This window comes from Anser anser (assembly GCF_964211835.1).
Source record: "Anser anser genome assembly, chromosome: 2".
In the NCBI taxonomy this organism is placed as follows: domain Eukaryota; kingdom Metazoa; phylum Chordata; class Aves; order Anseriformes; family Anatidae; genus Anser; species Anser anser.
The window spans coordinates 68,865,073-68,877,166 of record NC_139721.1 but is presented as its reverse complement, the minus strand read 5'-3'; the positions used below and the strand labels follow the sequence as shown (position 1 = coordinate 68,877,166).

At 39.5% G+C, this 12,094-nt stretch overlaps 1 protein-coding gene across 10 annotated transcripts in view; it reads right to left on the bottom strand.

Annotated features, from left to right (window-relative positions):
* The window catches only part of MOCOS (molybdenum cofactor sulfurase), a 229,696-nt gene that overhangs the window by 37,307 nt on the left and 180,295 nt on the right, over positions 1-12,094 (bottom strand). For all 10 annotated transcript variants that reach the window (XR_014580155.1, XM_083825294.1, XM_083825286.1 and 7 more), the window contains one exon: positions 2,728-2,844. Coding sequence is in view for 9 of the 10 variants with exons in the window: in XM_083825294.1 (XP_083681420.1) it covers positions 2,728-2,844 (117 nt within the window). In the remaining variant the exon portion in view is untranslated. The remainder of the gene's footprint in view (positions 1-2,727; positions 2,845-12,094) is intronic.

Genomic DNA, 12,094 nt, shown 5'->3' with positions numbered 1-12,094 from the left:
GAATGGAGAAAAAAATCCCAACTGTCTTATTACCTTCTCAAGCGGGGAAGAAGATTGTTTTGAGATGCTTGCCCCAATCTACCTTAAGGCAAGAGAGACCTTTCAAAAACTTACGTTAAGAATCAGAAAAAGTTTGCACATGCCAGAACAGCCTATTAGCAAGGGCAGTCCCTAGGTATATTCCGGTCTCAACTGCATTAGTTCAGTGAGATTTAAAATCGGATATTACATTCAGATAGGTGAACAAAACACTAGACTTCTTGATATTTGCTGTCAGAACAGTTCCATTTTATACAAACAATGGCTTACTCATGGTTTGTGTTAAACAGTCCAATGAATAGCTGTACGGCTAAGAATTGGTCTGGGACATTTAGCAAAGCAGAGACTTGAATATAGAACTTGAACATCCAAAGTGAATTCCCTCATCACTGTGATATCCAGTAAATCTGTCTTGCTGATCCAGTCAACGTGTTGCTTTCAGGACAGACGGAAGTAGCCTTCCCCCTAACATCTCTTCCTTTGAAAAACACAGGTTTCAGCTCATGGTAAAGCTTTGTTGAAAAATTTGTCCCTCAAATACCCTAACAGTGCCCTCCAATACCCTTATATTTGATGTATCTTTCATACAGCACTCCCCAGAAAACTCCCCGGAGTTGGAGCAGAAGCTTCTCCTTCAATTGAGTAGGTCAGTGAGTGCTGCCACTCACCTCTAGCGAGATAAGCCAGAAACTCCCTTTGATCACCTACCTAACATTAGCTCACCAATGGACATGAGATTTAGTTCTAAGTCAGCACCCTTATTCCTTTAAATACAGCAGCTGTTTTTTTTCCCCTCAGAATTTCATTTATTTATGCATTTCTGTTAAATAAAAATGGAAGTGTGAATAGATTATTTACATGAGGGCTTTTTAAAGCAAGAAATGTCACAGTTCAGTGAACACAGGTCCCATTTTTTCCAGGAGAAATAAAAAAAAAATATGTCAAAGCATGCAATGCAGTAGCAAATACTGTAACGCACTGGAACATAGCTTTTATTCGTGACAATAGAGCAGAAGCAACATTTACAAAATTAGGTTGCATCTGTTAATATACATGGAACACTTCCGCCAAGTATTGATTGATTAACTGATGAGAGAGGTTCCTGCTGTGCAAATAAGTAAATGAGTTCCTACCTAACATCCTAAGAAAACTAACCACAATTCTCCAGTGACCCTTGACGATAGAAGGTCCTCCCTCACAAGCACTTTGAACATGGAAATCTTCATCAGGGAAGGAAGAATACAGTCAGCACACTGGCAAACACAAAGTACATATGCAAGTAATATGAAAAAAGATGTCTTCCCCCTACAAAGTAATGTTGTCAATAACTCATCTAGATCTTTCCAAAGGACTGGCAAGAACGTCTCAAAATAGAAACTGGTTGAATGTACTACTACATCATAACATTTGTGGCAGATGAAATGTCTGTAATTTTGGCTTTTGTGTTTAACCTATTCTGGTTAAAATGTCGAGCTTTATTAACATGATACAGACCTATATGAGGCCACCCACTCCTTAGCAAAATCTTCCTCACGTGAGAACAAGATTAGTGTACCTGGCCATTTGGTATTTTGTGCTTTAAGAGAAGGGAAAAGCTTTTTTCCTTTCTCTAATTATCCTGGGGAACCTGCACCCCCTTGAAAATTCAAGCATCACTCACCTGCTCTTAAGCAGACTATTCATGAGTAAACTATGGACACGGAGCTTTACATAGTAAATGAAACCACCATTTTGCCATGGAAGGTATTAAAGAGCTCTCCCCCTTTAAGATCTTGTGCTATCAGTCTTGCATATAAATGTGCTTGCAAAAGTTATCTAAATACCTCTGTGAAATTACAAGGGAGCTATAATATCTATACAGCCATTGTATTTTGTTCTCTTTTGAGGAATACCATTAATAAAGTTTTTAATTGTTCTGTATTCATTTACTGTAATTTCAAAATCTGACAAATATGCAGATGTGAAGCCTCCCCCACCTCACTGTAATACATCCTGCTACACATCTTTTAATAAAATGATTTATGGAAAATAGTAGTCACCTAGAAAGCAGTCTTTACGTTCATGTTCTACCAGTCTAACACACCAATAATCTAAGTAGAAGTCATCTAAATTTACTTCACTGTCAGAGATTCACTGTGTATTCTCATTTATTGTTTCTTGTCCAGTTTGAGTATGCCTTTTAAACTGTAATGTCCAAAAGTAATAATTAATAAGTACAATTAAAGATACTTAAGGAACAACATGAGATGAATTGTCTGGGAACTTCTGTTCTGCAGGAAGGCTGGATTTCATGTAATCCCAAATTACACCAAGAAGCCACAATTTCGTATTTTCCAATGAAATAAAAACAACCTACTCTGCTTTGGGTCCATCGAATGATTTTGTTTCAACACCTCATTTCTATGTATTGAATTTAAATTCAATTATTTCTTTACCATGGTAATTAAGTTGAAAAATCAGGGAAAGAAAATTAAACCTACCTTCATTTATGATACACCTACTTTATTCTTTACTATTTAGCTTTTTTGTTGTTGTTGGATATAGGTAGGACCAGATTTTCTTTTCTCCCCTTCAAACCTCCCATCCCCCAGGAAATTCAGAATTGATAGCCAGAAGGTGTCTTCTGGGTCATGGAATCTAGATATTTTCCACGGTCAATATATCACATAATCTCATTCAGAAACTAACCTGCAGGTTCCTTTGGATGTCCTCATCGCTTATACCCAAATGCATCTGGCAGGCTCCTGTGTTACAGAAGCAACCTGTGCGCACATGTATGTTGTGGAGGCTGGCCATCTTTTCCACCTTTCCGATTCACAGACATAAGAGAAGAACAAAAGGCAGACATTAAGTTGTGGTGAAAAACATACAGTATTTTAAAGGTACAAATCAATTGGAGGTAAATTACCTCTCTAAATTATTAACGACTGACTGTAGCTTTCAGCATTCTCATTCACACTGAGGATTTTCCAGCCTTGTTATTTCAGCTGAAAGAAAACAGTAAAGGAAGCAGATAATTATATTGGCGTTGAGAGAGGGCACAGAGTACACACAGTAACACACACACACATGGAGAGTTGTTCAGTTTAGGCCCTGATCCTGTTAATGCCAGCCCATGTGCTTACTTTTAAACTTGTGCTCTTACACCAGTAGTGCTAATTATAGGCTTGTAGTTAAGTGCAATCCAGGGTCTGGACTGAACCGTCACCTACAACCATCACCTACAAGGTGAAGAGAGAGGCCTGGGACATCTCTTCAGCTAGCTGAAGGAAACCTCATCCACTTGTTTTCCTGGTGTTGTGCTTTTCTGTATTATACCATTTCTTTATCATTCACTAAATAATGAATGGGCATAAATACAGTAATTGATGACAAGCTGGCATGAATGAATTTATGTGAACGAACAAAATGGCTGTGCAAAGAATGGAGTCATGCGTCTATACACGTCTCGGAAGGAGATGCAGATATGCGTGCACTGGGAGGGTGGCACTGGCTGGGTGGCCCTGCAGAGAAGAGATGCAGATTGTCACGGTTTCATAGCACAGCTAGGAAACAAGGGAAGCACACCGTGGGGATCCTCTTAGCACAGCTCAGAAACCATGGAAGCACATTGCAGGGATATGAACACTCTTTATGTTGATTTGAAAAAGCAACAACAGATGGTGCTAAGGATAACTGAGCAGGTATAGATACAACCCGTTATTTCTTTCACGATAAATGATGAACAAGCCTGGTCAAGACTGGGAGAAAGGACAGAAGGTCAGAAAGGTAGCACAAAACCTGGTACATCCTATCCCTACTGCAGACTTTCAGAACAACCTCACACATACAGCGGTAATCTCTCTGTGCTTTACCTCCTCTTCTGCAAAATGGGGAACCTGGAGCTCTGAAAATACACACCTTACAATTTGAGAGAACTCAGGTATGCCAGCAACGCTGTCCTCCTCTCAGGGAGCTAAGACTCAGCTACGTGCAGAATAACAGCTCAGTCCAAAGGTCCAGGAACAGAAGTGCTGATCATTTCTAAACCAGTCATTTCCCTAGTTGTGAGACCAAGCTTTTCCTGCCTGAGCTATTGATGGAAACATTCAACCTAGTGTTAAACTGTTGGCTTTCATTTTTTTAAACATAAATTCTCTTTGTACTGGATACTAGCAAGCACTTTCTGTATCATCCCGATCTCAGCCCACCTTCTGTCTCACATCTTCTGACATCCTCAGACATCTGGTGTCAGCCTTCTGAGTTTGCTTGTGTGAGCTACCAAACACCTTTAATTTCATTATCTCAGCTGCTTGGTTTAGCTCTGCTAAAAGAAGTTCAAAGAGCATTCACTTTTTTTTTTCTTTTCTTTTTTTTTCCTCCCTGTGCTGGACACAAGGTACTCCACACAAAAATGTGCTGTATACAACAGAAGAAATCCTACACTGTTACAGTGCACAAGTTACCAAAGTTCATACTTAAATGTGTCCTGCCCCATTAGTTCAAAATGGTTCACCACTCAAACGGAGATACAACCAAAATAACTATATATCCAGACTTGGAAAGAAGAGAAACGAATCCGACCCAAGATGCCTATTCATGACTAATGCTTTGGAGAATAAACCGTGCTCAAAGCATGTTTCTCACATCAAAGTTATAGTTAAAGGCATCTGTTGAGAAAGATTGTTGTGGTGTCATTAACTTTGTGTTGTCAGAAGACTTCAGTCTGGGAACAGTGACATTTTCTTGACTTCTTTTTTCACTTAGATGAGAAAAGTTGTCATCCTGACATAACACGGTTTGTCATGGTGCTTGTGACTCGTGGGTGGATCTATCGTTCTGTTAATGATGACAAGCAAGGCTAATATCATGACAGATATTTCACTACTGAATTTGTACAGTGTTTGGATTTGTTTACTCAGTATACAAAAAGCTTTAAAATATATCTTTTTATTACTATTATTTTTTTAAGAAAGATTGCTGGGCAGCCTTGATTATCCAAGTGTATGCAATGTAATGAAGTTTCCATGACTCAGCTTCAAGGAATTGTTAACAGGATTTTTTTTTTAATCTTTTACATTTCGTCAAATAAATTATTACTGTGCTTTAATGAAGGCCCTGAAATTTCATTCTAGCCTTGCCTAGCGTTAAGAAGTGAAATATGTGACATGACCCAATAACCTTTCTTCAATAACACTTTTAACTGTGATACATATTAATCTGTACAGTAGACAAAGATTATTAATACATAAAAATGCATGAACATTAGGGGAATATAAGGAAATACGGTTCAGAAGAACAAAGATAAATTAGCCATAAGCTTTAGAATTAATCAATTTCCGTTATCACCACTCTGAAGCTTAAAAAAGCATAGTAGGCGCCCTGCCGATCTCGGTGATGTGATGCACACTTTTGCACTGAAAGCAATGAAACCATGTAAAGCATCAGTATATGCAGCACTGCCAATCTATCCATCCCTTGAATGCACGCTTGACTTTCCCTTGGACATATGCTTCTCTGTCTTCTTTAGCTTCACCCTAGAAATATGCTGCTTGGGGAGTTAATTTAATCTCTCTCCACAGTGTTACCACATAGCTAAACAAATAGAACATAAAACATCTGTTGCAGTTATTTCAATGAAGAGAAGCTTATTTAAATAAAGCACATCTTTAAAACTGCCGTAAGGAGCAATAATGGGAATGGAGCTCAGGGTTATGAAATACAGCGTGCCGCTTGCAGCTCTGTCTGGGGCTGACTTTTGGGAGCCAGGAACATGTTCATCAATGAAGGCAGAGAAGCATGAATGGTACTAATGGTAAGTACACAGCTTTGTGTACTCAGATCATCAGCTTTGGTGGTTCCCTGGGTCTGACATTGGGAACCATTGTGCCTTGGCCTTTCAGAGCTTAAAGACTACAATTAAAATGCAAAATGCATACGAAGAAATCCTACAGCATTTTTACCTATTTCAGTCAGTGAGGACATGGTAATTAAGCCATCACAACATCTTGGAGTCTCTTCTGTCCCCCAGAGTCCCTTGGTATTCATTACTTTTTCTGAAGCTGTCTACAGCGGGCCAAGCCCTGCAGGCTGCTTCACACCCCAACACCTCTCATGTCAGATCATCCTGACTTTTGACAAGCAAAAGGTGCTTTTCACACTTCCAGGCTTTGGTCTTTGAGTTTAATAAACACACATGAATAAAGTCCATCTAAAAAAATGTTCTAAAGTACTTCTTTTTTTCAGACAGAATTCATTTTTTAAGCACAGTTGCCATCCTCAGCAAGTCAGCCTTTAGTGTTGCCAGATTGACCAAACACCTTGTTTATTTATTTATTTATTTATTTATTTATTTATTTATTTTATAGTGCTCTATTTAATAAATACTATTAGGTTTTATTATTATTATTATTATTTTAAAAATATTGAGGCGGGGATAGTTTTATTTATTTATTTATTTTTAATGCATTGCCCTACAACAGTTTCCTGTTGGATAGCTGGTATTTTAATTCATACTCAGAAGGCAGACAGAAATGAGACTCTCAATGTTCTGATTTCCTGTTCTCTGTCACACTGCTGCACTGGTGACTCTTCTGCCTTTACTAAATGACTGACTTCTGCCATCCATTCACTTCAGGAGCTCTGCAGAGGTCAGCTGCAGGGCATAAGCTTCTCTCTGGCTTCAGATTCCATTGAAATAAGTCTGAGAACAATGATGTTAATGCAGGTAGATCTAGACTAAGTAAAGATTTACAAATAGCACATAGTTTTGCATTACTTCTAACCAACTAAGTCCAAGATTTTCACCAAAAATGATGGATTCTTTAGGAATCCCTGCTGAAGTCATTCCTGTAAGATCAAATTCTGTAGCTGTTATTTAAGCAACTACTTCTTATATGCGCAAGTTATTTTACCGAGTATTGCAAAAATTATTTTTATGAATAAAGGACCTTTTTATAATAGGTCATGAAGTGTCCAGAAGAAAAATAATCTTAAAATCAGTACTGGCAGGTACTGTCCTTCAGGAATTGGGGCTGGAAATTCCCATTCTACTTTCTACAATGACCAAATTTCAGAGCAGTTTGTCTATCTGACACATTTGCTCATTAGAAGAATTTCACTGCACACCACTGATGGTTGCTTATAAAACGGGCTTCATGACACTATGCTCCACATCCACTGGTAAATTAATTCACTGATTCATGGCATGGAATTGGAAAGAAAGTAAGCTAGCTCTTTCTGTCATCCAGCATTTGACTGCGAAATGTTGTTGCTGATGCAAATGCATACTTAATCTTGTTTAATATAATTTATAAGAAGTAGGTCAGAATTAAAAAAAAAAAAAGAAAGAAATATATATATATATATATATCAGCATTTGTTTCCAAATGATTTAGTAGGGGGGAAAAGTATTTTAGCTGAGTTACAGTACCATTAAACTTATTTAATAACATGGTTTACTGCAAGAGAGGCATTTTTTTACTATCTCAAGGAAATAATTTCTACCTGGGCAGGTTTCCACAATGCTGATGAAGCTTATCCTCTGTTGCTTATTGCATCCCTAGTTGTTGACAATAGTTAAAATTAATTGGTGAGTGGATGTAAATCTCTCTTGACTTTACACACATTCATCACTCACTCCAACCAAAAACTGCTTGGCAAATGGCAGTGGCGTATTAGACCGAGAAACTGAAATTTACTGAAATTGCCCAACCTGGTGCCCTGATAGTGGAAATGTTAACTTTCCAGTAACTTTGTTGTCAATGCGATAATTTTATCTGCTGGTTTCAAGGACAGGAAGATGCAAGCAAGGTAATACGGAAGGTGGAGCCAGGCTCTCCTTGTCTTCAGAAATTCAATGATGGACTGTAACTGGACACTGCATGCATTCAAAGGCAGCTGATTTGCTTTTACCAAGATCTAGATAAAAAGGAATGCAGCTGAGGCCATCAAAACTGCAGTCCTCTAGCGGCTACCATGGGGTTTCTTTTCACATTTCTCCCCTGTGTAACGAGGCCTGCAGTTTATAGCCACAGTTTAGCCCTGTGACTACAGAGGAAATACTTAGCCTCCCTCATTCATCTTAGAGTCTGTCACCTGAACAACTATGAGCATCTTTCTTTTATCTCCTTTGCAGTTTCCTTAGCAACATGCAAGGACACTCCAGAGAAAGTGGTGTCAGGCAAAATCTTCAGCCTAGGCTTTCACGGAGCTTTCTAACCTTGACCAGCTCTGATGAGCAGCTTAACAGGATGCAATTTCAAGCATAGCACCTCACAAGCGTCTTCATCCCCCGCAATGACATATTACAAAAAGCAACTCGACTACTACTCTGCCACGACTTCCTCAACAAGACAAGCTACATCATCTGTTAACTAGGTTTGCAGTTCCCACACTGAATCTCTCAAGTGTGGCATCTCCTTACAACCAGCCAGTGATCCCCTACCTAGATCAATGAAAATGTCCCCGGTACCGTGATCCCCTTGCTGTAAGAGCTGTCTTTGGGTGCCCAGTGCTACGTAACTGTTATCTTATAAACAAACATAAGCAAAGATCCAGATTTTACTGGCATTTCTTGCCAGTTTGAAGTAACACGGTGCCATATATCGACAAGCCAATGTGGTTTACTGCATCCCTGCTGTCTCCCTGCATAGGAAACATCCACAGCGCAATTGGAAACTAATTAGAACCAAGGAAATTAGTGGAGGTTCAACACGAATCTTCACAGCAATCTTTTTCTCCTTGTAATCCTGTTTGCATTCTATTGCTCTGGTCCATCCGCTGCCCCTGGCTTCCTGAAATCAATGGCTAAATCCATAATGAAAATCAATAGTGAGCAATCACCCCAGTAATTTTTTAGGTAGCTATTGGGAAGATGGCCAAAAATCCCATTAGGCCTGTTAAGAACACTTTTCTTTCCCTGAGTCATCAGAATTAATATAATGAGTGGATATGCTTCTGAAAGCATTAGTGTAGCTAACTCAGGGTCATCTGACCATCTCTGCACAGACGTTCTTAGCTGGAATTAACAAATGCTGAATTTCCATTTTTTCTGGCCCCCAAGAAAAAAGTCTGAACCTCTCCAAGTTGCAAACCTGAATGATTCTTTTATATGAAAGTAAAAAGTAACAGTAGGAAAAAACATTAAAAAAAAAAGATTAAATTTTAAAGAGCAACAAAGATCTCCTGCTTAATAACTTCCTACAAAGACTTATTTCACATAAATTAAATACAGTAAAAAGCGTCTCTCCTCCTTGCTTAACAGCAACCCACTTTCTCCTGCAGGGATGTGGTATGAACGTCCAGACGTACCAGACACCAGTCACTAGTCAGATCAAACTGACCTGGTGTCACAGCTTTCTGTTCATGTGTAATACTCTAGCTCCTTTTTTTTTTTTTCCATTCCCCCCCCCCCACTCCTCTAATGCCCATGTTCTCATTGCTCTAATTCTGTATCTATATAACAGATGCACAACACAGTGCACCCAGTCCACCAGTGAAACAGAGGGTGCTGCCTAAGACACAAAGCGCAGTATTTCAGGAAATCTACCCTCTTCGGGTATTGCTTGGTTCCTTTTATTGTGTAAAAATAAGTAATGATATGAATATCTATCCATCCAGCTGTGCTTACATACAAATGTATCTATCTGCCGCGTTACATCTGAGGGTATTAACTTATTTTCTCTCCATTTCTGAGAGGTTAGGAAGTGCTACTGAGATAATTTTATAAGTGGGAAAGACAGGCATTGAATCCCTCAAGGTGGCACAGAAGGACTATAGCAGAAGCAGGGGATATCACCAGCACATTGTCAGGTTCCTGGCTACTGATGCAGGTCCAGTTAATCAGGCTTTTAAAACATCATTTATTTACCTTTAGCAACTGTTACGTGCATTTCCCATCCTCTCACACTACTTTGTCCCATACTAATTCTGTTTGCAGGCCTGTCTAAATGCAGACAGACAGAATAACTTCTACATGCTCATATTGCTGTCTCTTCCCTAAGTCACCTCTCTCCTGTACAACACCATTTCTGACTGCTTGTCCAAATCTTCTCTGCCTCAGACCGCTGGAATCTCCTATTTTTTTGCTTTCCTGCCCAAACTTGTCTCTCTTTCTTTGCCCAGTCCTTGTAATAATAAACACTTTGGCTGCTTTGTGGGAAATTTAGGTTCATCACTCAGATATATTTTGTAGTAGTGAATATAGCTAAGTTCCAGAACAAACTGGTTCCTAAGGCTGTGGAAAGGTTCAGATTAGGATGATCCTATCCCAGCACACAGTGATGGTGGTACCCCCTCACAGTCCCTACAGTCCTAATACCTGTTTTGCCCCCTTTACATCTTCTTAAATCACAGGCATGAGTTTGGCTTGGCTGCTAAGTCACTTAAAAGATAATTTGCTGCCACAATATGATTTGGATACAGAAGAATAAATGGGGCTAAAAAGAAAGTAAAAATGCTTAGGTTTCTAGTGTGAGTCTCGTTCTGTTTTTGCCCTCCTCTTATACTCCTAGCATGTGAACAATGGAAGGAAGACGCTACGAGGGTAGAGATGGTGCCATGGTGAGATGCTCTGCGGCTGTTCTTATGTCTAAGTGATCTGGGGCCACGTGTTCGGATGGACGACCCTGATCTGCACTTCAAGATGATAGAAAACAGAGGCAGGACATAAAAAAAACCAACAAGTTCGTCATTGAATCTACCCTAACATTAACTCAAGGAAGGTGGAGATAGAAGAAAGGTGGGTGAGACAGTGGGCTGATGCCATAATAAGAGCAGTCATCAGATTGTATTATAGATTTGTACTGAAGGGACACACACTGGAAGTTATCCGCTGAGAAGCATTGATAGGGTTTTCTTGAGAAATGGATAAAGAGAGGTAAGTTCAAACTCCAGCCCTCCCCTCAATCTATCTGGGCTGATGAGAGTGAGCCAGGACATGCTAATGCAAGCTCCTAGACAAAGCTGATCATAATCTAGTTGAGCAGGATTCTCAATCCTGAGAGGCAAAACTCATCCATATGCAACAGTACAGAAGAGCCTTCCCTAGGCAAACCAAAGTGTTTACATTCTCTGTCTCTGGCAGCTGATTCCTGTTATAGCAGTTTGTCTATCAAACACAAGTGAGATGGCAGGCAAGAAGGCTGGGACTGCTAATGGACTGATGCTCAATCCCTTCCTGACAGGATTTTTAGGAGGCAGGGCAGGCATGTATGGATGCCAAGGAAACTTTTGCAGGTGAGGCAATCATTGCAAAACACATCTGCTTAGCTTCTGGCTTCAGGCAAAGCAGGTAGTGTGAAAAAGAAGAGCTATGATGGTTTGGTCACTTTTTAAGCTCATTACACACAGGAAAAAACAAGAGGAAAACAAATGTCTCAGCAGTGTAGATAAGAGCCCTCCACGGCACAAAACTCAACAGATGTTTTAGGTGAAATTCCATCTGCCCAGCTCTGCCCTTACCGCTTTCCACTCTTCCAGCTCCCAAACTGACTTTACAGAATGAAATGTGAAAGGCTATTAAAATCAATCTGCAACCACCTACTAAATTTACAAAGAACATTTAACAGATCTCTCCTCCCTATGAGAACACGGAGAAAAACTTAATATTATCATAAAATACCCCTCATGGCAGAGGTGGTGTTTTCTTTCAAACCTGCAAATAAAAGGGAACATACAGCTTCACACTTTGACCTGATTCGTAAGAAATCCACTTTTTCGTGTCCATGATTGTTGTTTCAAATCCATATTGTTCCCTTACAGCTGTTCCATCTCCTTTTTAGCAGTCAAAACAGGCTGGAGCCTCTGCACGCATCATGGAGTTATATGCAAGACTTTGATAAATATGATGGGAAGGATGCAAACTGAAGCTGAGTCATCGCTGTCAAACACGTGTTTCAAAGGCTGGAAGGACTTGGGGATGTGTAAGCACATGACATTTGTATATGCTGAAGATTGCAAATATCCACTATTAATAAATGAGCCAATGGTGATTCGCTGCACGAAGAGTCTCAGTATTAGCTCAGCGCTGAATATATACATGACCCCATTTTCATGACATCATAAAATCCCTTTA